The sequence below is a fragment of the Scomber scombrus genome, chromosome 18, assembly GCF_963691925.1.
Source record: "Scomber scombrus chromosome 18, fScoSco1.1, whole genome shotgun sequence".
In the NCBI taxonomy this organism is placed as follows: domain Eukaryota; kingdom Metazoa; phylum Chordata; class Actinopteri; order Scombriformes; family Scombridae; genus Scomber; species Scomber scombrus.
The window spans coordinates 21,657,647-21,683,895 of NC_084987.1; the positions used below are offsets into that span (position 1 = coordinate 21,657,647).

Below are 26,249 nucleotides of genomic sequence, written 5' to 3' on the forward strand. Positions count from 1 at the left end.
TCGGATTCATTTCAGTTCTAGTTTGACAGAAGACTGTACATCACATCCTCTTTTCAAATTATTCATGTGGGCTCACAAATTCCTATTAAATACATTTTTAACTGCGGCTGCATCTTAATATTTTTAGCAAACAATGTATTTTTATCCGTGCATACTAATAGAAAAACGGCTTTTGACTGTCTGCTAAAGAAATACAACTCAAATCAAGAGGAGCCAGCGAACGTCTATAAGGTTACCCTAGATTTACGAAACTGTCGCGAGACCTGTTTGCGATTCTTTTAATTATTATTTTTTTGCACGGGGTACAACATTGATTATGCTGTTGTGACAACGTTGTGGTTAGGTTTAGGTTCAAAAACAATTGATTACAGTAAGTTAAGGGTTTGACTTTGACACTCTCGCGAGATCTTGTGCAGGTTAGGCGTTACCCTCCAGAATCCAACTAAACTTTTCCCAATTGATCAGGACTTCTTTATGCACCACAAAACCATCTCTAATCCTAGTTGAAAGCACAAAACCGGACACTGTAGACATTTCTTTTTTTTATTATAAGTAATTAGGTCAATATTGAATGTTACTATGTATGGATTTTATATACAGTCTATGGTATGGACCGACCTTTGTCCTGTGTTCCTGCTGTTTGAAGAAAACAACACGTGTCCCATAATTATATTTCACATTTCAAAAGTGTCAATAGTTTTTAACAAATAATTCAAAAACACTATGTGTCAGTCAGCCACAAATACACAGAGGAAGAAATCAGTCTTTAGCATTTTATTAAGTTCCATATACATCAATATTTCTTCAGCTGGAATACAAAAAAAGGAAAAAGAAATTAAGTCAAAATTTGACAGATTTTTACAAACAGGGTAGGAGCCTTCAAATACATCATTTCATCCTTCTCGGTCAGTCACTACTGCAGAGCATTTCATATACAATAGCTTATTACCGTACTTTTAAGTAGGTTATACAGGTTTAACCAAGCAGACTACTGATGTCCAGATATTTAGTACAACTGTCTTTTCATGCCACTTCAGACTAAACAATGAGTGGAAATGGGAGAAAAAAAAAGTTGTTCTGTTGTGATATCTGAATTTAGACAAAACTCTTGATACATTATGCTCAGTAAAACTCAGCCATTGTATGTCAGTATTTAATTTCATATTTCTTATTGGACATGACAACCACAAGGATGGCCTTGGGGACTTTTTTTTAAACAAGAAAGAAAAAGTAAAAAGACTGTGATCAAAAAATAAAGTACATGGAAATATGAGAGCTCTTTAAGAGTCTTTTCTCCGAGGTAAACTTTCATCTGAAATGCCTCAGTTGTTCACGCTCCTCAGTACAATCCCGCTGATGAAGACAGGTCCAAAAAGGTCCCTTAGAGCTGAAACGGGCAGCAGGCAGCTCTGCCTGGACAGTTCTGTGAAAGCAGTGGTGCTGGTTGCACAGACAGTCAGAGGAGCAGATCCCAAACACAGGATGAGGCAGAGTCCGTCACAGAGTTACAGTTCAGAAAAGCCATATTCTTGGCAAGTGCATTTTGTTTCATCACCAATGTGCGATGCTTTCTAAGAGGCTGAAGAGGACTGTAGCTTGTTGTTATGAGACCTACAGAATGCGGAGAGAGGGGGTAAGTTGAGAGCCCTTTGCTTTTTATTTTTTGTATTTACTGTTGTGACATCTCAACAATGAACACACAGACACAAAGGATGCAAAGGGGGTCAGCGGATGATTCTGCAGCCATGTTGATGTGCAATGCCTTTATTACTGATCTTCCACAACTACAAACTGAGGTTATTTTGCATGAAAAGTGAAGAAAATAATGAGGTTTTTAGGTCAGATTCCTCACTCATAGTACATTTTAGTCTCATAAAATAATACTATCTAAAATGATTTGTTTCATAATTATTTAAAACATCCAAACATTCACTTACAGAGTCAGATATATCTTACAACCACTGTACATGATAAAAAGTATGTACATTCAAAATAGCCACTGTAACAACCAGCTAAATCAAACTCAAGGGGAAGGAACATACGAAACCTCTCATAAATATTTCTCTATAATAAAATATGCAGCTTTGTATATTTCTAGAACTGGTCAGGTCAACACATAATTCAGTCCAATTTAGATGAACACCAGAAATAAATACAAATTATGAAGTGAAATGCAGTTAAAATCCTACTGAAAACAACCAAATGACTGTGATGGATTGTTAATTAAGGCTAATATCCTGATTTGATGAAATGATGAAAAGAAAGCACATCCTTCAATTACACAATCAACTAATGTCAAAATGGCTGCTATTTTCTGATTGTTATAAAACGTCCTAATTATAATTGGTGACTGAGAACTTTCAGTTGGTGGCATTTGCGTGAAAGCACATTTGGTGTTTGAGTGTGTTCTTGTGTTATTTTTTATGTAGTAATGGACATTTTCGCTATTTTTGAAACAAAGTTTCCATGCCATTATTACTAGAGACCCCTGCATCCAGTCCAGACTCCAGCTAGACTGGCCCATTTAAGAATCTGACAATCTGTAAGAAAGAAGAAAATGGGATGGCATAAATCAAAAGGCATGCAGCAAAGGTGAACACACACAAATGCAAGATGATACACGATGTAACATGGACATTATGTCGTAACCCTTGTCAGCTTTCTTGGTTTTAGTACGGCCGAGCAACCCTTAGAATTGTTTGATAGTTTATAGCTGACTGCAGTCTATGAGAAAAGCCCCCTCTAGTGCACAAAACCATTACAACACACATGCCGGAGGTACAAACCAAAGTAAATAGTGAATGGCAGGCGCACACACACACACACACACACACACACACACACACACACACACACACACACACACACACACACACACACACACACACACACACACACACACACACACACACACACACACACACACACACACACACACACACACACACACACACACACACAGCAAAGGAGATAGAAAGCGTGCAAGTTTGCACTTATAAGAGCTCCTTACCTGCTCGCTTTGAAACATTTCAGCTTCTGTACAAAGAAGCCTTCAAGCACCTCGGCACACTGAAAGAAGGGCGTGTCATTGGGGTTGTAGTAGCGGCAGTTGTCAAAGATTTTGGTCACGTCGGCCACAAACTCGGTGAGCTTGTGGTAATGCCGTTTTTGCAAACGGCTTTCCATTGTGGAAAAGTCTAGAAAAAGGGACAGAAAAGATATGTTTAGTGTGAGAAGAATCTGGATACAAGATTGCCTTTTCCAGTACAGAATAGCATGGAATACACAGCATGGAAAGCTTAATGATCTCTTATCTGGATCATTTACTCAGCATCAGTATCTTCCTATTTCCTTGTTTGCCTAAGCAGTTGATGGAATTCATTCATTAATATTTCATCTGTGTGTTTACCACTGTGGCCTGTTAAAATGACATACATAAAAAAAGTACTATGGCGCAGACATACTGGACATTGGTTGAAAAAGAAGTCACAAACAGTTATTATCATTTGTTGTGCCTTACCCATTGGCTCCTTGATTACGCGATAATAATCAGGTGCGTCATGGGGATCCACTGGTTCGAGGAAAGGCCATGCCATTTTGTGAGACTGTTGAAAAAAAGAACCAAAAAAATGAGTACCAATAATACCAAATCCACACAATGACAATAGGCAATTGAGTAACTAGCTATCTATTCAGTTTGCTTTGTGATGATTATATTCTTTTCTTTTAGAAATATTCTTGCAATGTGCTAGAAAAAGCAACATCTAATACAGCTGGGTCCCTAGATGCTAAAACGCTTTTGATAGATTAGAGTGGCCTAATTTGTTTTGTTTTATATAAATATGGCTTTGGCCCCATCATTATGAACTGGATTACAGAGTGAGAGACATGCTCTTATTGTTCTTGATGTTGCCATGATGAACGTCACACAGGATGTCTCTCTGCCACATCTGATCAACACACATAAAGTTGGAAAACTGGTGAGATGAGTTCAGAAACCACACCAAAAGCAGAGACACAACCACAGTTGTCACAGAGCCACCAGTCTTGTTTCTTTGTTGGCACTGGAGCCTTTGGTATGTGCAAGAACAGCTTAAGAAGATGAAACAAGGCATCAAAGTAGGTGACTTGAAGATAAATCTCTATGCTGATGACAATGTGCTCTTTACATCATTAAATAATTTTGAAAGTGTTTTGGCTATAAAGCAAACTGCAGGTTCGAGCACAATGGTTTAAATAGATTAACAATATAACCTGTTTTTTTTTTTTTTAATGGAGGGATAAAAACCTAAAACAAACAATGAACCATAAAAAGTTGACATTGTCCAAACAATAAAGGTGGTTTGGGTGTCCAGATGTGTTCCAGTACAAGTAAAAGAGCCTGTAACAAGTGAAAAAGCAAATGAATTTAGTTTAATCTTTGAACTAGTCATACTGTCTCGTTGTTGTATGCCTCAGCCAACAAGTGAAGTTCTAGTTTACATCCATGTCCATCAAGTCATCAAGAGCATATCTGTAGTGGAGACTTTTAAGGAGTTTAATAAAATGTATTAAGTGTATTTTTTGACGAAAAATAAGATGATTCCAGTCAATCATTTCCAGTGAGACACATACTGTCTTCACTTTTTACAAGAGACTATTTTTTACAGAGTACAGAGGACAGATAGAGCGCTTCGTCACAACAGTGCAGGTGCAACAATGATCGCCTGAAGCTCAATATCAGCAAAACCAATAGGGTTGTTTTGGATGACCAGAGGAACAGGAGCCCCCCCTGTCCTTGTTGTCATCCCTGGAGAGGAAGTGAAGAGGGTGCACAGTTTCATTCATCGTTTTTATTATTTGAACCAAAGCGGCCTGAAACAGGTTCCGTACCTGTAACGAGCGTAATATTCTTTTCAACCCCTCGTAGTCTTTGTCGGTCAGTGGCGTGAGGACTGTCATGGCGTCTTCTGTCGACTGACACTGCGGGCACACGTACACGTCGATTTGATTGGCCTCACTCTGCAGGATGCCCACGCAGCGACCGTGGTACCAGTTCTGGCAGCGGTCGCACCCGATGTAAAACCTGCGGGTGGAGATCAGATACATTACGGTCAGCACATCTATCACATGTTCCATGAGTATAAATGCTGGGTTGGATCTGGCATCATTGCTGGGTGTTGGGTATAGCATATGTTGACAGATATCCTTGCTGTCAGTCACAATCATGCCATCTATATCAATATTAGTTGATGACAGTTATGTTATATTTTAGGAGCCCTACTGTGATTCGTCATATGGTGTCCGGCAGATACAGTATAGCTCCTCGTTGCTTCCTCCCTCCTGGCCACGTTTACAATCATTGCACACAAAGTCCTCTAACTTCTTAGCCTCCTTCTCTGTGATGCCAACACAGGCACCATGGAACCAGTTGGAGCACAGGTCACACCCTATGTAAAACCTGAGAGGAAAAGATCATTTTTGTGTCATGTGAGCGTTATATTAAAAATCACAGAAATGAAATGTATTAAATGTTTTTATAGAGGGCTCACTTTGACTCGTCGTAGGCTGTTTTGCAGATACAGTACAATTTTGTGTCCTTCTTGTGATCCTTTGAGGTAGAGGAGAGCTTCTTCTTCTTCTTGTGTTTTGATAAGATGGGATCTGTGTCCTTGTCTCTGTCCCTATCTCTGTCCTTGTCCTTGTCCTTGTCTCTGTCTCGGTGTCTATCCCGCTCCTTGTCTCTCTCCCTGTCTCGATCCCGATCTTTGTCTTTATCTCTGTCTCGATATCTGTCCCTGTCTCTGTCCCTGTCCCGTTTCTTGTCCTTGTCGTGCCTGTCCCTGTCTCGGTTTCTGTCTTTGTCTCGCTCCTCTTCCCTCTTGCGTTTATGGGATGAGGAGGGTGAGGTCACTGTGTGGGTGCTGTGAGAGGAATGAGTAGTGTGAGAAGAGTGGGAGGAGTGGGAAGAGTGTGAGGAGTGGGAGGCCGCCTTGACGGTTGCTGCAGCAGCCTGGGTGATCGCAGCTCGGGCTTTCTCCTTTTCTTTCTGTAGCCTGGCTATGTCTCGCCTCAGCTCCTCCTGAGAGAGACACAAGACATGTAATATAACGTCAAACATCCCGCTTAACTCCTCTCTAAATTTGATGTCTATTAGAGAAAATATGACCTTTTCAAATGCTTGAATGCATGCTCACCTGCACTTGCAGCTGCAGCTCCTTGTCCAGCAGAGCCCTCTTCTTCAGGATCTCCGCCTTCAGCTGCTCTTTATGCTTGTAAAGCAGCGCCGTCAGCTTGGTGGCATTCTGCTTGGAGCGTTTCTGCTCCACTACCTCCTCTTTCTTTCTCTTCTTAGCTGCCTGCTTCTCGTCCTTCTCAATCTTGTCGAGAATGAACTTCATCACCTGGTTGCACACGATCATTCTGAAGAGAGAAGATGGGGGAGCGTTAGATACATATTTTGGTTCAATTAGTGCTGCAGTTGGCCATTCAGTAAAAGGATTTGACATAAAGCTTGACACTTGTGTGATTATTAAGACCCAAACCTCTGGTTCTCCTCTCGCTCGGCTGCGGCCAGGGTCTTCCTCTGTTTCAGCTGTTCTGCTGTAGCGTTCTGCTTCACTACCGCCTGAAATCAAACAACCTTACCATTAATATTCACAATATCTGGACACTTTATGTATGAATTAATTTTTTTAATGTATGGAATAACTGCTCATTGTTTTTGAGTCCCACCTGTTTCTGGATGCCATCCCCGGGGCTAACAGCCTGCTGATTCTGCTCTTTCTGTTCCCTTTTAGCCTCATGAGTCTTCTTCTTCTTTGGTTGTTGCTGCTGTTGCTGTTGCTGTTGCTGCTGCTGTTGCTGTTGCTGTTGCTGGTCTCTTAGCTGCTGCATCCTCTGGAGCTGCTCCTGCACGCTCGCCGGCGCCTGTATGGTCACCATGTTCTGGATCTGGTGGGCCTGAATTTGTCCCCCTGTCTGCTGGATCTGGATGGGCAACTGCAGTTTGATCTGCTGGGGAACTGTGCCACCCTGCTGCTGTGCCTGCGCCTGGATCTGGGCTTGGATCTGGGCTGCGACGTGTGGTGGCAGGGCTGAGAGGAGCTGGACTGGTTGTTGGAGTCCTGGAACAGTGATGAGCTGATGCCTGATTGGAGACTGGACCTGAAGCTGAGGCTGCCCTTGAACTTGAGTTTGGTTCTGAGGCTGAAACTGAACTTGGAGCTTAGCTTGGACTTGGGGTTGGGCTTGGACCTGAAGCTGTTGCGAGACCTGGGTGGGCTGCTGTGACTGAACTTGTAACTGGGGCTGGGTTTGGACTTGGTGTTGCTGCGAGGCCTGAGGTTGAGGGTGAATCTGGTTCTGTTGCTGGAACTGGACCTGAATCTGGGGATGGAGTTGGGGATGGAGTTGGGATTGGATCTGGGGCTGAAGCTGGGTTTGGGCCTGAGTCTGAACCTGAGGCTGCGACTGAACCTGGGGTTGTGGTTGGACCTGAGGCTGTTGCTGAGCCTGGGGCTGGGGTTGGGTTTGCGCCTGTGTTTGAAGTGGAACTTGTACCTGTGAGTGGTACTGAGGTTGGACCCTTGACTGGAGTTGGGTCTGGGCTGGGGTCTGGATCTGGGGCTGGGGCAAGGTTTGGTTTTGGGACTGAAACTGCACCTGAGGTCGAATTTGAGCGAGTGGCTGTACTTGGGCTTGGGTTGTTTGCTGAGTTTGTGGCTGAAACTGAACTCGGACCTGGGGGTGGATTTGGGCTTGTGCTTGGGCCTGGAGATGCTGCATTTGTTGGACTTGGCCGTGGGGCTGGACCTGAATCTGTGCACAAATTTGGGCTTGAGCTTGGGGCTGAAGTTGAGTATGGGCTTGGGGCTGGAGCTGAGGTTGGGTGGGTCTCATGTTAGTAACAACAGAAGAGACTGGCAATCCCTTCATATGAACCTGCACTGCTGACACCGGTATTTGAGACACCTGCTGCATGGAAACGACGGCAGGGTGCTGGACTTGTGCTTGAGACTGCGAAGGAAGAGATGCTTGAGGCAGAGGGGTAACGGGTGAATGTGTGGAGACCGATGCGGGTGTGGAGGCAGGTACAGTAGCCAGGGCAGGTGGCTGCACGGGAGCTGCTGCCTGTTGAACTGGCTGAATTGGAATCTGGGCTTGAGATGAGGCCGGAGTCCAAACCTGGGGCTGAGATGCCCTCCGCTCTGTCAGAGCTACAACAAGAGGGAGAAGTTGAAAAAAGAATTAAAGAATTAAACATACATTTTCAAGTCAATGTCAACAGTTGTATATATGGTGTATGGTATGTACAGATTCTTTACCTGGCACTGAAGGTGTCGTAGAGGTGGCTGTGACCGGTGTGACGACCGCATTGGCCACAGCGGCGTGAAGGGGAACGGGAGCTGTGGCCTGGATTTGGGTTAGAGCTTTGGCTGGGGACGGGACAGCCATTTGGGTGGAGACGACAGCGATGATGGGAGTGGAGACGGGAGCGAGGGCAGGGGTTGGAATTGGGACGGGTGAGGGGAAAGAGGCAGAGACAGACATTTGGGCTGAGTGAGTAGCAGTCGCCATAGCAGCAACTTGGGCAGCAGCCTTGACTGAGACGGGGGCTAAAGCGGGGGCGGGAGCATTAACATGCATCTGGACAGGGGCAGGGTTGAAGCTGTGTGTCTGGACCTGGGATTGGGGTGCAACTTGTCCTACAGGTAGTGACATTGCAGTTTGGGTTTGTGTAGGGAATGAGCCAGTGGTGATGGCGGGGACTTGGGTTTGGGCCATGCCTGGGCCTGCATTAAGTGAGGGGACAGGCATGGTTCTTACAACTTGAGGTTGTGTGGGGACAGAGGCTGGTGTGGAGAACGAGGCATGCGCTGCAACTTGCGGCAGTACAGATGAAGGGGTAGCGGTGGAAACTTGTGTTTGCATTGAGGCCTGGGCTGCGACCTGCGCTGGGGCTGGCACAGGGATCGAGGCTGGGGTCGGGGCCAAACTGGGCATTTGTGATGAGGCTTGAACGTGTGCTGGGGTGGGTAGAGGGGCTACCATTTGGGCCTGGGCTAAGACCGAAGGAGTCGTCTGGACTTGCGCAGGGGCTCTGGCTTGAACAGGTGTCGACATTTGGGCTTGAGGGGTCGCAGTGGCGGGGGTGGAAGTTGACACTGATGGGGATGGTGCCACGGGAGTGAAGAGGAAGCGCTGGACCTGGCCGTTGGGCATGGCCGCCTGCATTAGTTGCTGCCCAGGGGCAGGGATGACTGTCACACCCTGTGGGATGATTTGCAACTGGCCTTGGGTCTGGCCCTGACCCTGGATCACCACTGTCAGACCTGGATTACCTCCCTGTAACATAATTTAATAATTAGAAACTTTAATAATACGGAAACATGTGTAGTATAGGATTCACAGAGTTTACACTTTCACTATAGGAGGGAAAAAAAACAGTAGTAAAAAAGTGCCCCTTACCTGAGCGCCCTGTGTTAGCTGCATGAGCTGTGCCATAGTGAGTTTGACTTGACCCTGCTGTGGTCTGTTGGTCTGAGGGGGAGCTATAGGGGACTGTCCAGAAGCTGAGGTGGCTGCGGAAGGGGATGATGTGGGACCTGCTACTCTCTGACCTGTCTGCACAGGTGTAGAACCAGGCACAGCTGTGGATCCAGGCTGGCCACGGCCCATTTGGGTCAAAGCCTGCTGAGGTTGGCCTAGAAAAGGATGAAAAGAGAAGAAGTAAGAATGTGTATCTTGTTTTTGTAAAAGGCACGAGCCACAAGAGCTGTAGCATATTTGAAAATGGAAATTGACAGGACACCTTGTTGAGCCAACGCTGGACTTCTGACCATTGTTGTGCCCACAGAGGTAGACAGGGTAGATGCCTGGTTCACTGTCGTGCCAGGCTGTGTTTGGCCTCCTGCTTTGATGGCCTGGAGCACAAAAAGGCAACAGGAAAAAAAGGACAGTCATCATGCTTAACATTCTTCACTTCAACTTCCAGGTAAAAAATGAAAAGGTTAGGGTGAAAACTAAAAATACCTGTTGCTGAGTAGTTGAGGCAGAGTTAGTGGCTCTGAGGTTGATGTTGCCAGTCGTAGGATGTAGTGTGCTGTATGTCCTCAGGTTAGCAGGAGGTCCAGAGGGGAAAATGCCCAGAACTTTCTGTTGAACTACACCTGTTAATAAGAAAAATGATGTAAGGAGAGGAGCAACTACATGCAGTAATACAGATCAAGAATGTGCAGAAATGGCAAGACATGCTCATGCACATCTTTAAAGAAATTCAAAACACATTTGCTCTCAGTTTCAAGAGATGGTATTAGTTTAAATAGTTTTAAAAAAGCTACTGTACAAAACATCAACAAAAAACAATCCCACTCTTGGCCATAGAAGCTATTCTATCTAAAAAAAAATAAAAAAAGGAAAAACAAAAGCAAAATGGGTAGAATCATCCATGCTCACTGTCTTTAACATAAAAAAGTCTTTTGCTGCTCCATCCATTTTCGCAAGCCCGAAACCGGCGGAAATGGATGACACTCGTGCTCCCTACCTCCTTGAGTAGTGGGCATGTTGAGCGTGACAATCTTGCTGTTAGCGGGCAGGGGTAGTTTGGCGGTGAGGACCTGGCCAGCCACAGTCACTGGGCTGCCAGCGATCTGGAAGGTTTGCTCTGAGGTGGTGATGCTGCTAGCCACGGTGGCCACCGAGCCAGTGGAGACTGCAAGACACACCCATGCCACCTGTGGTCACGCGTACCCACAAGGGCCACCACAATAGCCAGTCTACAGCTGTGGTGTCCACTGGTAGGTTTGACTCAACAAAAAGGGTCTGAGATTTTGAAACTCTCGGATTATTGATTTGCCGTGTGTTTCAAATTCTGAAAACACACAGGCTCATGTATCCCTCTAGGGTGTAAATTAATTTAAAATCTAGTGTTTGCAGGATTGAAAGTGGACACCACGAGCCACAATGTCATTTTGGCAAGCCGATCACATTTACCAATGTAGAAAAATGACACAAACAAAGAAAAGTTGTGAAAAGTCATGCTGGTGATTGACCTTTCCACAAATTGATATGACTATCACACAACGATTGAAAAAAAGGGGAAATAATATAAAAACAAAAATGGAAAACCAAAATAGACTCTTATGACGAACTTGTCTGTCTGCCTGTGTCTAACAGAAAATGATGAAAGGCACATGGCTCTCTAACAAAACCCCTCTATGAAAGATGTTAGATGGGCTTCAGATGATTCGAATTCTACCCGTCTTACCTGAGCTGTTGTTGTTCTGACCCTGCTTGACCCAGGAAGCAAACGACTGGTGGAAGTTCTTGTCTTGCTGGAAGGAGACTGGAGAACCCAGTTTGGTGGCCAGGACCATCTTTGTTCCAGATGTGACCTGACCCATCCTCTGGCCTGTGGACATTGGGGTAATGGGAGTGCTGGCTGAGGTGGTGGTGGTTGTAGCTGTGGAAGTGGGGGCGGTTGTACTTGGTCTCTGCTGCTCCAGCCGTTTCTAAAAACAAACAGAACATTTTTAGTACATTTAAACCTCAACAAGGTCTTCTAACACCAGAAAAACCAATGCAGTGTAGTGTTCCTACCTGCTGGGCAGCCAATCGAGCCTGTTTCAGCTGATTCTCCAAATGGGCCTTGACATCCTCTGCTGTCCTTAGAGTATTGCTACTCTTGGAGGGATCTATACCCTGCGACTTCTCCCTCTCCACTCTGCAACACCAAGCAAAAAGGTGGTAGGCAATGTGTTTCTGAAGAATTCAGTGTGTCCCAAAATAATGCTGTCGAAAGTGAGGGGTGTGTGTTTCTCACCTTTCTGCAAAGGCCCTGATCTCCCACAGCTCCATTTCCTCTTCAGGAACCCATGTCTCAACAGCGACAGGCCCAGTCAGCTTGGCTGGCTCTTGTTTCTTGGGCCTCAAGGCGCTTGAGCGCAGGCCTTTCCTCTGTGGAGTGGGGGTTTCTAGTCATAGGAAGGGAGAAACAAACTATTCATTATCTTTATAAAAATCTGCCAAAACTCCTCTGCCTTGAATCTTGATCATACTTCAAATTTTCATTTTAATTAAAAAAAAAAATCCGACATTGTTTCACAACTATAACTTATCTTTTACCTTTGGGGGTGTCTCTGTTTCCAAGGGGACAGATAATCTTCCTGATGCAGTATTCTGAGCGGATGCCATAAGGCCCAACGTCTTTTCGTTTTATAATCTCTGTTGTGATGATATCTGTGTCTGTAGTTTCTGTGGAGAGAATCAAATATAATGCAACACTTAATAGTCATATTACTACAATCTCTCATGAGTGCATAGTCATCAAAGTTTATCAGATTAGTGCCTGACTTGTAAGCAGTTCTGTATTTGTCTTATGACTGAAACTGCTATGTATGTTTATTTGCTACTTGCTCATAACATAATGAGTGCAACAAATCATTCTGAATACTAATGCCAACCTTTTTAGGGAGGGGAAGAGAACTAATAAAACTAAACATTTAGAAAAGTTTATACTCCAGCTTTAATTTTTATTAACTTAATTATCACAACAGATAGCAAATGGAGGTAGAAGTTGCATGTTAGAAATAATACAGAAACAAATAGAAGAAGAGCTCTCAAAAGCACACAGAAGAGCCCAGAGGAAGGGCGAGCTCAATACAGGTGAAGCAGAAGACAGGTTCAGCAGTTCCTCACCTTTCCGAGTTGTCCCTACGGCAGCAGAGGGCTTTACAGCCATGTCGTCCCACCTCAGACACGCCCACAGCAGCCTCAGCATCAAGCTGACCCCTGCTAGTGACCTCACAGTCTGGAGACGGTACCTGAATGGTAAAAAAAAAAGCAATGGGATATGGTGTTAAAAATTGCAATAGTAATTGAAGGTAATAAAAAGGTAATTAAAGAAAGATCTTCACCAGACTGCTGTAAATGTATGCTACAAGTGCCGGTTTTAAATGTAATCTTTAGGCGTCCCAAAAAATCCAGAAGCATTTATGGGTTAAAAAGATGCAGTTGTGCCACTGACCTCCATGTGATCCCAAATGTGGGTCGAGGTGAAGGGTAGGGCCATATATCCGTGGCTGGCTTGGCGTTGTAGTTGAAGATGGGCACCTCTCTGATGCCCGCTCTCCTCGCCAGCCTCTTCAGGTCATCGTTGGGCAGGATGAAGATGCTCTTCTTGCTGCTCTTGGTGACAAACTTGCGGTAGGACGGCAGGGCTGTTCCCGACCGCGCCTTCTTGGATTTGGAGAACCTGAGAAGGCTGACTCGGTCTCTGGTGGAATACTCTTTACTAATCGTCATGGAGCTGGTTGTCGTTGAACCAGCGGTGCTCGTCTTGGTGTCCCCTGCAGTGATGGGTTTGGCTTTCTGGGAGACCGCTACCCCTGGTGCCAAAGAGATGGGAGGGGTGCTGGAGGAGGTGGAATTAGTAGTAGTAGAAGAGACTGCGCTACTTGCTGCTTGAGATGTCACAGCAGCCTTACCAGTGTCTGCGGTGGTATTAGTCGTGACGGCCCCTCGTGTGGAACTCTTTACGCCTTCGCTACCACTGCAATTGTCAGTACTATTGCTATTCACACAAGACGGGCTTGAAGATGAAGGCTTGTCCGCGGGACCATCCTGATTCTTGTTGCTTACCGCACTGAGAGAATCTCCTTTCTCTGTCACGTGGTTCTCTAATTTTGGGACTTTCAGGGGAGGTGGGTGACCATCGTTCTGGGAGAGGTTTCCATTCACCAGAGGCTCTTTGATATCACCTTGGACTGAGTTTGAGTTTGCGGGACCAGTGGCCGCAGAGTCCCCATTCACCTGCACCGGACTGGTCTTGGTTTGGTCTACCTCCGTGCTCTCCGTGTTGTTCTGTCCGCTGCCTTGTTCAACTTCCTCATAGCCACGTTTCTTAACGTTCTCTCCCACTCGAGCCACCTCCGGCTTCTGCGTTTTCTCTTTATCTATTGCCTCTGATATACAGTTGTTTTTACTGTTGAGCTCAGTGTTTGCTAAGGGTCCTCCGTTTATTTCTTTGTGAGCAGGGGCGTCCCCACCGTTCCCCTGCACTGGATTGACCTCTGTCTGCTTGCTGTTATTGGGTGCTGTGGAGTCTGGTTTGACATCCATGTTGTCTGGTTTTACCTCCGTCTTCTCCTGCTCGAAGTTGAGTTTTTTAACCACATGATCTTTAACATGAAAGCCCTCCTCCTTCTCCTCTACTTTAACGCACTGTGTCACGGCAGGCTGCTGTTTGACTAGTGTTGATCCTTCGGTTTTAACCCCGGACGGAGGCTTCGTGCCAGCCAGTTTTAACTGCAGGGCCGCCTGTCTCATCCGCTCTAGTCTCTGCTTCTCCTCCAAGGTGAACTGTTTTACACGGCGCTCCAAGAGCCCGTCCAGTTTCGAGGGCTTCACCTTCTTCTTGTAAGCTGTTCGCAACTGGAAGCTCTCGCTGACGTTCACGACATCGTAGTAAGGCTTCAAAGAAGTGGTCTCCTCCTTCTTGAGTTGCTCGACTTTCTGGATCGTCTCTTCACTCAAAGGTTGCACAGCAGGCGAGGAAGGGCTTTTGTTTTCAACTTTCTCTACAACAAAGAGTCACAGGGGTGAGCGAATAATGGAAGCAAACGATGGCACTTTTAAGAGAAATTTCATCATTGTCTGCTTTATGTTTTAGTCCTTTCTAGTACTATTTGGATGAGTGGAAACATATGTGCTCACAAACAGCTAAAAGGAAAATCAAAAGATAAATTAGGAGATTTAAATTTAACATTTACCTTTTTCATCAGTTGAAGCAGCAGTTTCTGGACAAGGGTCAACCTCCATCTTTTCATCTTCTTTCTTCTCTTCCGCATTCTTTCCCTGCTCCTCCTCTACAGGTTTGTCTTCCTCTTTTGACGTCTGTACATCATCTGATGAAGCGCTCTGAGATGACTCGCAAATGGACGTTTTCTCCTTGTCCTCGTCCACTGTGTCTGCAGTAGTCTGCTTCTCGCTTTCCGCACACTTTTTCTGCCTATTTGCGCGAGCTGCTGCTTTTTCTTGTTTCATTTTAGCTGTTTTTAGCAAAAAATAAGTACATATGAGCCAAAAAGCGTCAGCAACAGCAGGAGAATATATTGTGGAAAAATTAAACTAGTACAAGTAACTAGTACAAGTCCTTACCCTCCAGTTCTTTGCGGTAGTTTACGTTTGTGTTTCCCGGTAGCTTTGGAACGAATCGTGGCACGTGGGTCTTGCTGACCCAGTTCCAGCCACCATACCCAGTAACTCTGTATTCCTCTCCTTTCTGCTTCCACACCTAGACAGAAAAAACACTTAGGTGAGGCACAATGTAATGTAAGGAAGCTTCCAGATGAATATCCTGACAATATAGAGGGATGATTTCAGAAGATATGTATATCAAAAAGTATAGCAGATGCGCACATGGACCCAAAGATGCAATGTGAAAAATAAAGATGAATGTCCACAATGGCAATATCGATACCATCCTATTATCCGACTGCTTCAATCCTTCTATGCTGCATCAATAAGTATAATGTCAAATACATATCCTACTGATGACAGGCACTTTATGTTACCTGGTGTTTAATGGGGATGGTGTATTTGACCCAAGTGGCCTGCTGCAGTATTTCCTCGTCCTCCAGTTTTTTCTCTCGCTTTTTCCCCTTCTCCTTCTCTTCCCTCTCCATGGACGTCATGCGATGCAGCCTGAAGCAAGAAAATACAGCATATATATAACCAAAACGTAAGGCGCATGTGAAAATTAAGAATCAGACAAATGATTGAATCTGCAGCCTGTTTCGAGTGCACTCCTAATGAGTTTACTTCAGTTTTTTACCTTGTGTGCCCAAGAGAATCTTTCCACACAGGCAGCATGACCACTGGTTTGATGGCACACTCCAGGATGGCCAAAGCCAGAGCAAATTCCCTGGCTTTACTGCACATTTGCACTGCTTTGTTCCAGTTAGTCCTAGAAACATAACATAAAAACTAAACTGTAAAACATAATTATAGCGAACACGGAAAAATAATGTTTATTTCTTCCATAGCGCTTCATATTTGAAGATTTTACACAAAGCAAAAAAGGGTTTCAAAATTATATATTTTCATTTCCATAAAGGAATTTGGAAAGGAGTTTCACATTTTAGGAAATGTACAAGAGTCAGACGATAACATTCATATCGCTCTTGTGTCTGTGTGGTACTTGTAAAGCTGGAGCCAGCAGGCTGCTTAATGTTAGCCAGTAATTTATTATTTTGACATCACTTGGTCAGGCCACAAAAGGTTCATTTCAAACCCTCCTTATCAACTCAGAAAGTGTTCTTGTGTAGCAGCCTGTGGAACAACACTAGATTTCCTGACACCTAATCTAAGTCGTACCTGTGCGAGGCCCAGTTAGGATGCATAAACGGACCAGGGACACTGGTCTCCAGCTGGATGATAGTGAGACGCAGGGTAGAGACGGTGAGATTCCGCGAACCGTAGATGGAGCCGTTCCACTTGAACTCCGAGGCGGGGGTCAAGCTGAACTTGTGGGAGAGGTGTCGTCTTTTGTCGTGGTCCTCACGGTGCTGGTGTTTGTTGAGAGCCAGGACGTTGGTGCTGTACTGGTTGTGGTAGACCCTGTACTTACCCTCCTGGCCCAGTTTGAACAAGTTGTTCAAATTGACCGCAAGTTCCCGTTTGAAGAGGCTGGGACGCGAAGTCTCGCCGTCAGAGTGTGCGGGAGCTGACTGAAACATGGGGAGGACACGTAACATTTAATCAAACTACTAGATATGGAGAAGAAGAAGAAGCTGCTTTTTAAAATGATGCTCTATTCTGGAATGACCATAGATGATTACAAACACACTTCTTTTTGCCATTTAATCTTATGAGCAAATAATATACATTCATAATGCAGTTTTGATTATTGTCATTAAAAATGTGCCTGAATAAAATGCAGATTGACAATACTATTATTAAAATCAGGAAATATCTAAGTAGACAATAAAATTAATATGACAAAACATTTGGAAATAACATTGATGTATTTGACAGGTTTTAACAAGAGATGTTTTGAACATGGTAAGTATTGTATGTTAGTTTCATTTTAACCAACATAATTGTACAGAACCACTATCATGACTCACCTCTTTGCTGACTCGGGGAGTTTGGTTATTAGACTCCTGTGCTGGCGTCCCTTTATCAGTCTTCGCCCTTTCGTTATACTCATCTGTCATTCAGAAAGCAGATGACACCGTCAGAGCAATACCAAAACTAGCAATTATTCAAATGGAGACACTGAGAGACCGTACAACACTTTGTTCACGCTCAAAAATGTCCTTTCTGACTCGTGTTTACCTGTCCCGTCCTGGCTGGTAAAAGACGACTGAGATGACGGGTCGGCCAGGTCGGGCTGCTCCGGTTTCCTGAGTCTCCCGCTTCCAGGAACCTGGCTGCTGCTGCCGCTGCTCGGCTCCGGCTGAGATGACGGCTGCGGCTGCTCTTGGGTTTGTGCTTGCGTCTCATTAGGGTGCGCGTCCTCACTGCTTGACTCTGCTTTCATTTCCTCATCTAAAAAGATAAGGTAGGAAAGCATGAGTACAGGTATAAAACTGAGAACTAGTGGTGAAAGGAGCGAAAGTGGGTGCCTATATTACAAGCAAAAGCAGCTGTTTGAACCAAAAACAACAACTTCTCTACAATACAGAAAGAAATAGTCAGCATACGACGAACAGATTGTTTAAAGAATAAAAAATGTTTAGAGCTTCATCAGTCCAATCCTATAAAAGCAACTGGGAAAGGAAAAGCTGCAAAGTTTGAAAATAAGCCAAATTAAGACAAGCTCTGCCACTGAGTAGTTACCGGAGAGATTTCTGCATACATATTTGTGGTTTTGTTGCTGTTGAGGTAGCAGGTGGGGCTTCCAGGCAGTCAGCCTTTTGTCTGAAGGGACAGGAACGCACCCAAATGCCCGTAAATTGGAATGAGAATAAGGAGCTGGTTGTGATGGTCGTGCTGTGCTAACGGCTGCCAGGAACGCTGTGTACCGCAGTGCCAATAGCAGACTTTTCAAGAAACATGAGCGTAGCTGACACAAAGACAAGAAACGACATTTAGCTATTAATGCAAATGCTGAATGCACCAGCTTTAGTTTTATGTTTAGAGGTTTAGCAGAAAATGCTTACAGCTTATGGTCTCTCTCTCTCTGTGGGACAATTAAACGAGGAGAAAATACCTTCTCCCTATCTAATTAGATGTGTAGCGTAGATAATAAAAAGATGCTGTGAAAAGGAGTTTGCGAAAGATGAGGCTAATTATGGTCACCCCAGTGTTGCATCAGTGGTGAGAGCTTCATTGTTTTGGCGGATCTGCTCGAAGAAAAGAGGAGCGTTTGTACAAATGAACATTTAAACTCCATGTTTTCGTGTGAGGGGGCTGATTTATGCGCAGGCACAAGCACAAAGTCGTCTTTTGCTGTGTGTGTGTTTGTGTGACACGTGGGTCGTAGATTTTAGAAATTCAACTGAGGGAACACAATACTCTGCACAATTATGAGTGGAAACAGGGAATGTGTGTATGATAAAATGCTCACAAACACACACACACACAAACAAACAAACACACATACACACAATAAACTGATGCCATGTGAAGCACAGATGTTCCATTAACCAGCAGCTTGCCAACACAATAAACTCAAACTGGCTGAAGAACAGCAAACAGAGCAGTGATAAGGAGTTAACATGGCAACATATGATGCTCAAACTCCCCCCTTCCCATCCCCAAAGGGAACAGCCACACTGATTTTTTTTAGGGGACAGAATTTGAAACGATATCTACACCCCGCAGGCATGGTCGCAGGTAGAAGAAGACGAAGAAACGCTGATGTTAATGGTGCTACTCTGGAGAGGCAAAATAGTGAATTCAAAAGACATGCACCTGCAATCGCTAATATAATATGCCAGGTTTGCCTCGGATAGTTTAAACTGGATGAATAACAGCCTCCTCCTGGGGTCTTGGTTTTTACTTTCACTGCAATTTATCCGAAAACAAAACGTTGCACACTCAAATTAGCAAATCTGTCCTCCAAAAAAAATGGACAAACCTGACTGAGAAAGAAACATAATCAGCACGCTCCATGAAAAACGTTGTAAAAGTATTCATCATCAGTGTAGCTGCCTCCTCACACCCAGCAAAGCAAATGAGCAGAGCAGGTTATAGTTAAAGGCAACAAGCAGACAGATAAGGATGGAAGCGCATGTGCAGCTGGGTGAGAAATGGGAGGATAAGATGAACGGCTAGAGATGCAGGTGACGGCAGCAGGATGCAGGATGCCGGACTGGACATCAGGTACCTGTCCTCTCCTGCTTTGCCTCTGGAGGGGACTCCCCGCTCTCTGGGGCAGCCTGCGTTTCCTTGTTTGATTCGAGGGATTCTGTTTTAGGCGTGGCTGTGTCCTGGTTGGTCAAGCCCAGGTTAGGGTTAGGATCAGACACGCTGCTCTCCTCCGCGGCGGGGGGAAGCGTGGCTGCTGTGGCGTGACACACATACCAGGAGTCAGGATATCTTTTTTTTTTTTTTTAATATATCAGCAAGTCGAGCAAAGTTAAGTAAAATAATCTGAGGTGATGCCGCTGCAGAGACTTCACTGACAGTTTTACTTTGCACATGTGGGAAAGCTGCACCTGCTCTTACCACTACACCGCTAAGAGGAATTAGAGAGGAAGCTACAGCCGACCGCTATATATAAAAACGACCGCCTCACATTTACCTTCTGAAGCAACATCTTCCTTGGCCTCTGTGTCTTTTTGCTGTCCGTTGTCGAGCTGCGGCACAAGCCCGGCGGTGTCCTCCGCTGTCTTAGCAGAGCCCGTTCCCGCTTCCTGCTTCATCTCCTCGGCTCGCCTCTTCGCTTCCTGTCTCTCCCGTCTGATCTTCATATTCTCCAGGACCACATCTAAAAACAAAAAAGCAAAAATATATCAATCAACAATCCATCCATTGCTTCACTATCAAAACACTTGACAATACACAATAACATTTAGACAAATATAACCTCTCTGTCTTGAGCAACTGCATTTTCTAAGTGAATACAATTTCGTAATGAGTCTGAGATCATATTACAGTAGAAGGGGAAAAAAACCCAAACTTTGTCCACAAGTGAGAAAACATCGGTTACATTGTGTAGGGCTGAAAAAGGTCCACTGTTATTTTCCAGAGTCAAAAGGTGACGCCTTTATTTGTTTTGTTTTGCCCAACCAAAAAAAACAGGATCTGACTATCATGTACGAAAAGGAAGAGACAAAGAAAAGCATAAAAATTACATTTCAGAAGCTGAAACCAACATTTTTTGCTTATCAAAATGACTGAAAAGATTATTTGGTTTTGGGCTTAATTTGACAGTGGGTGGCATAGAGTGCAACAGGAAACAGTTAGAGAGAGAGACAGAGACACAGAGAGAGAGAGAGAGAGAGAGAGAGAGAGAGAGAGAGAGAGAGAGAGAGAGAGAGAGAGAGAGAGAGAGAGAGAACCTGCAACAAAGGTCCCTTGTACTGTATCAGTTATTAAGTCAAAAACATTCAGTTTCCATATGAAGATCAATTGCTCCAAAAAGCAAATAAGGGAAAAAAAAATGGAAAGAAGCACGACTTATCTGTATGATAAAATGCAGATTTCTTATTTCAGATTAATTCTGATTGGTTAATCTCACCAGTTATTAATGACTTATGGAATTACTAACATGGTAATAGTATGGACTGGGCTTTAGATGCTAGCTTTCTTATGATTTTATCCAATATGAGCTGTAACACAAATCTACAACAGCAAAAAATATGTAAATAAATTCCTAAATAAATCCCATCTACAAACATTAAGACAGTGCAGATCTCCTTTCCCCAGGAGGCCAACATCTCCAGAGAACCGTGTTTTATAATTACAGTTTTCACTGGGACAGAAACAGCAGTTGAACAGCAATGTGCAAGCGAGAAACCATTGTGCCACAGCAGCATCAGCAGCAGCAGCAGTGGGTTTTTTAACGGATGAAAAATACCAGCAATGCCCATAAATCATCAGTAAAGGCGGAAAAGATAAGAAAAAGAAGGAAAAAAAGCATACTGCGAAATATATCTTCCATTTTGGGCTGCAGAATACCTTAACAAAGGTCTAGTTATGACAGGATGCCAGCAGCACATCCCCACATACAACACAGCACTTAAAACTCTTTTTCTAAGCACGGCAATCGGGCGAGTTTGGTGAAACGCGCAGGAAAACTGTTACAAAAGCAGACGGATCTGGCAGCCTGTCAAAAAGAAACGGAAACTGCTGGCATGGTAATCAAAAACAGGCTTTTAAAACACTCGGTCTCTGTCTCCTTGGAGGAAGGTAGCGGGAGGGTGGGGGGGGATTGTGTGAGAGAACAGAAAGAGGCTGCATGTAACCTTTTTATGTGTCAACTGCCATCATAGCGGAGCTGCTGCTGCTAACTGAGGGGGACCGACTACCTGCAGCTGAGACACAGTGCAAGTCTGTAACCCCTGCAGGACACAAATACACTACTACACAGCTTGACTCACACACACTGCCTGATCATTAACTGTCGGATAACACCCCCTGCCCCCCCTCCCTGTGTCACATTCAAACGCTGCTTGCATGAGTCTGATCTCTTCACCAGAGCGTTACACAACTTTAGGGTTAGGGTTAGTGTTAGGGACAAATGAGGCATGGAGATATCAAATCCATACCATTGACAGAGGTGAGGTAGGCTTTATTGTTGCCGCGGGCTTTGTTGGTAAGGTCCTCTGTGATGTCCATGTGAGCTTGCACTTCCTCCTTCATCTCCTCCAGAGTGGCGTGGAGGTCCATCTCCCAGTACACCTTATCCAGGCAGTCCACGAGCTCCTCCAGCTGAGCCTTGGTGCTGTAGTACCAGATCTTCTTCTTCTCATGCTCCCCATCTTCCTCACTGTGTAAGGGACAACACGACAGGTTATTAGACAGACTGTTGAGTACGAGAACAAATAGTCTCTGCATGCAGAAGCACGTCAGCTGTAAGATATCGCTAAAGGATAAGTAAAACATGGCAAGTTATACTCATTTTCTAATTAGTATAATAATTCCACAGGTTTTTGTTAGTTTTAACTTTAGGAAAGATCGTGCTCAAGTTCAACAACACCCGACTTTCTAGATTTCTTATACAACCAATTAAATAAACTCTGTTGAGATGTCTGGACATGGTTGGGGAAGCCTGTACAAGCAAGCTGAAACAATTAAATTTCCATCCTGGAATTCAATTTCAATAGCAAGCTCATTCTTACAGAGAGATCCCAGCAATGTAATAAAACCTAGTGTCAAGTGGCAAGTTAAACACTGTGGCAGATTGCTTGTCTACTCCAAATGTCTTCATTAATATTCTCATAGTGCACAACACTTCAGCTCAAGCTTTGAGTCTCCTCCTCCTCCACATCAAAAACATTAAAACAATAGTGGTTAAGTAGACTCAGGCTCTTATTGTGAAGGCCAGAATGAGTTGGTATTCAGGAGGAGCGTCACCGCCAACAAACATGATTATGCCCCAAACGTGTTTCCCGCTAACTTTCAGTTTCGCATTTGAGGTTGAAACAGCACGCGCCCACGCACACAGTGTCGAGATCCGTCTGGTAATGCGAGACCTTTTAGGAACCTATTCAACTGGCTAAAATTATGTTTGCATGCGTTCGTTCATTTGTCAAAACTTGGGGTCATACATAGGGGTAAAAGTGCAACATAAACTTAAAGATATGATGGTGTTTTATGAGGTTGTCTCACTACACAGGGTCACAGGTGTACTACATAGCTGCTGCTTGACTGTGGTGACATGTTGTGCATGAATATTTAAGCACAGCAGGTCCTGAAACTGTTGCCCACAATGTAAATATCAACATATATCACAAAGATCTTCACACATGGAAAACAAATGCTTTAATAATTAACTGAGTTGTTTTATGATTATAATATCTCCACTGATAACCGAGTTATTTCTGCCTGCACCCTGCTACATACCTGCCTGCACCCTCTGCTTTAAACAGCTTGTAAAAGAGTTGGTGGTGAATTCAATCAGCCAGTGTTTTAACAACCAGAGCAACACTGAATTGGTGATGCAGCTGCTGCTTTTTTGGGGTTTTTCTCTCTACTTGTTTCTAAAGTATGAAGTAATAACATCTGTATTGAGTTGGTATGTGATGTAATGTGTCCTGTACTACGTGCACCTCTGTGCTGCTGTTTTCACCTGATTAAATGAATAAAAATGATCACATCTTTAGAGCTGCTGTTTAGTTGCCATAACTTATGCTGACTTAATGCACATTCATCTGTTTTAGGAAACAAAATGAGGGAAGCAAGGGTCCTAACTTACACAATAATCCTTCTGTTTAAGAACCAGTATTTCCTCTGGTGGCGGTCATATCCAATGGGTTCCTGGCGGATGTAAGGCCTGTTCTTCTGCGCCTCTGTCACAGAGTCTGTGACACCGGGCACCTTGTGCGCCACGCAAATCTCGCACTGCCACTCGTCCTCTGGAACCTCCTCCAGTGGCGGTTTCACACACTCCAGGTGGTAGACTGCTGAACATGTCTCACAGCACAGCAGGTCACCCAGGCGGTGACACACGCGGCAGTGGTCGTCATATTGCATGACGCCGTCAGACATCAGCTCTTCACGAGCCATGTTAGTAGTGAGAAACTGGTCCACCAAAAACTGTAGTACCTTGATCTTACTGTCAAGAGGGCCGTAGGGGTACTCATCCACCTCCTGGTATGGCAGGACGTGATGGTACTCCCGGTCGCTCTCGCAGTACGCCCGCAATACCTCAGGCCATGTCATGCCATCAATAAAGTACAGAGTGGAGTTTGCACTGTCCTTGAGGTCAGCAGGGCCAAAGGTAGTGTTGGAGGTGTCCTCCTCACGTAAAATGGCTTTCAACAGGGAAATGTGTGTCTCTGCTATTAAAGTGCACTGCTCCTGGCCTACCAGCGCTGCACAGAAGTCCTCAAAGCGGAAAGGGGAGAGACGCAGCACCGTGCTGAAGTTCCTTAGAACCTCGTAGATGGAGGTGGCATTGAGCAGCTCCTCATTAGGCACCAGGAGATCCTCAGAGGTCTCAGGAAGCTCAAGAGCGGGAATCTCCTTCTCCTCCAGAATGGGTGTGCGGGGTCTTGGAGCCCGAGATTTTCTCTTCCCTGTAGGATACAAAATTATATTAGTGCCATGACTACATTGCGTTAATCCATAGGCTATATCAGAAGAAATAACGAGAGATAACGAAAGGAGTGACAGTCTTTACATATTGTCACAAAATCTATATTACAGTATTACTGTTATACGTTATTCTATCGCTATCAACCAGCTTTTATGCAGGCCAACATAGCAATAACCATATTTTATGTACCAACAGCTGCAACATAGAGATGAATATGTAAAGTTATAATCACATTATTTTCAAACATGTAGTTTGCCACTATTCAAGGATATATTTTGCACTAAAATGTTATCAGTTTATACTGTGAAGTCTGGCTTTAAATCTATAGCAAAACTTCTAAGTATGCTACTTTGGCTCAACACATGGCCAGTGTCATTATTAGCCTCCTGTATCCAGAGGAACCCCAGCTAATGTAAACGTTAGTCAGACATTATAAGCCCTCTTGCTTGGTGTTGCATCGTGGAGGACATCAGTATGTCAGTGTTTTGCTGAGTTTGAAGAGATGAACTACAGCTGGAGGCTGTGCAAAGTGACAAAAAAAATGACAGGCATGCTATCCTAGCTAAGTTAGTGAGCTAGCTCATTTCTCCATCTCTTAATAACTCAACTACAGTCACTTACTCCAATTTATTATTCACCCAAATAGAATTGAGTATTGAGGAAACTTACTATAACAACGTTAAGTTGCTGTTATGACAGCATGCTGCATTAGCTCATTTGACTTGCTAACGTTAGCTCGTTAGCAGCTAAGTTGTTGACTTAGATGCAACTGAGTATTTGGAGCTACGGGCAATTTGCAGTTATTTATAAAGGTAAGTGGTCATTATTGGACATGAAGTGTGCTTTATGGTGGGCTGGCAGTGAGGTAAGCTAATGATACAGCTCCTGACTGAGTCCACCTGCAGCAGCTTTAGTGAGCGGACTGCGGCCTGTGTTCATTCTCCATTTTGAACAATAACCTCACTGCTTCCTGCCGCGAATCATCATACAAATAGCATCTGCAGCATCTCAGGCTCTATTATCCAAACCCTGCAATGTATACTCTGACATGATGTTTGTTACCCGGAGTGCTGGCGTGTGTGCTCTGACTCCGAAAGCTGCTCTCTGTACAGTAGCTGGCACCATCCTCCTCCGCCTCCTCCTCCTCCTCTTCGTACAGCACATCATCACCATCATCAAGGCAGTCAGAGTCCTCTTTCAGGGCCTCGTCCTCTTCGGACTGGGGGTCCTCCTCAATGTAATCTTCCTCCTCCGACCTCAAACTGACAGCATCGTCTTCCTCGTCGCTCTCGTGGTCGTCGTACACCACTGTTTTGGACACAGTCGTTCGCCTTCCTCCTCTTCTTCCCCCTCTTCCTCCTCCTCTGCCGCCGCCTCTGCCTCGTCCCCTGCCCCGTGTTGACGTGACGGGTCCCCCTTTCCTCTTTCTGGACGGCTTGTTAGTTTCCCTTGTGGGACTCTCCACGTCTTCCTCCCCGCTGTCCCTGGCCCTGGGCTTCAGATTCCTCCTGGGTCGTAAGCCCCGGGCCGTCGCAGCGGAGGGCTCCGCGGCTGGTAGAGGTTTGGGCGGCCTGCCTCTTTTCCCTCTCATGATAGGCGAAGACTTCTTCGTACAATCCCGATGTTTGCGGTGGTTTAGCCGGCGCGGACCCGAGCAAAAGCGACACCTCCACAAAGCTGGCTCGGCTGGGATTCAGACGGTGCAGTAAACCCCCGTGAGGCCCGCGCGTCTTTTTGGGTGTGGAAGCTCAAAATGTGAGCCCGGCGTCCCGTTTAGGTTCACTCAGAGCCGCCATTTTTCTTCTCCTCTGCCTCTCTCTGGATGAACAAACAGCAGGCCCTCTACGGCGGTCACGTGGTCACACCGCTTCCAGCTCAGTGGCAACAAGCACACAAATTACTAGTTTAATTTTTTAAACTCACATTTACACACACTTTTCTACCAAATTATACTTCATTAATAATCATTCTACAAGGTTATCTTAAAAATAAATTATATTACGTTGCGCATTTAAAGAATAGCAGAAGGTGTGTGTGAGAGGTTTTAATAAAAATG

The 26,249-nt window shown here is 44.7% G+C and overlaps 1 protein-coding gene across 3 annotated transcripts; it reads right to left on the reverse strand.

The window, feature by feature from the left end:
- Window positions 1-759: 759 nt before the first annotated feature.
- On the reverse strand, window positions 760-25,988 carry bptf (bromodomain PHD finger transcription factor). 3 transcript variants are annotated; one of them, XM_062438217.1, is made up of 32 exons: window positions 25,256-25,988; window positions 23,351-24,173; window positions 21,702-21,922; window positions 19,733-19,918; window positions 19,316-19,492; window positions 17,320-17,532; window positions 17,109-17,191; window positions 16,357-16,709; window positions 15,815-15,946; window positions 15,555-15,684; window positions 15,139-15,274; window positions 14,751-15,029; window positions 13,007-14,558; window positions 12,679-12,803; window positions 12,106-12,234; window positions 11,804-11,954; window positions 11,581-11,704; window positions 11,249-11,492; window positions 10,526-10,693; window positions 10,015-10,151; window positions 9,794-9,905; window positions 9,451-9,686; window positions 8,307-9,327; window positions 6,715-8,198; window positions 6,525-6,607; window positions 6,177-6,402; window positions 5,532-6,061; window positions 5,264-5,440; window positions 4,873-5,065; window positions 3,521-3,605; window positions 3,011-3,197; window positions 760-2,540 (listed from the first exon to the last, which is right to left on the reverse strand). In XM_062438217.1, the coding sequence occupies exons 1-32, from the start codon at window positions 25,782-25,784 to the stop codon at window positions 2,525-2,527; spliced, it is 10,242 nt and encodes a 3,413-aa protein (XP_062294201.1). In that variant the 5' UTR covers window positions 25,785-25,988; the 3' UTR covers window positions 760-2,524. The 3 variants fall into 3 exon arrangements, with proteins under 3 accessions (XP_062294201.1, XP_062294203.1, XP_062294202.1); XM_062438219.1 differs by lacking the exon at window positions 19,316-19,492; XM_062438218.1 differs by lacking the exon at window positions 10,526-10,693.
- Window positions 25,989-26,249: the final 261 nt, after the last annotated feature.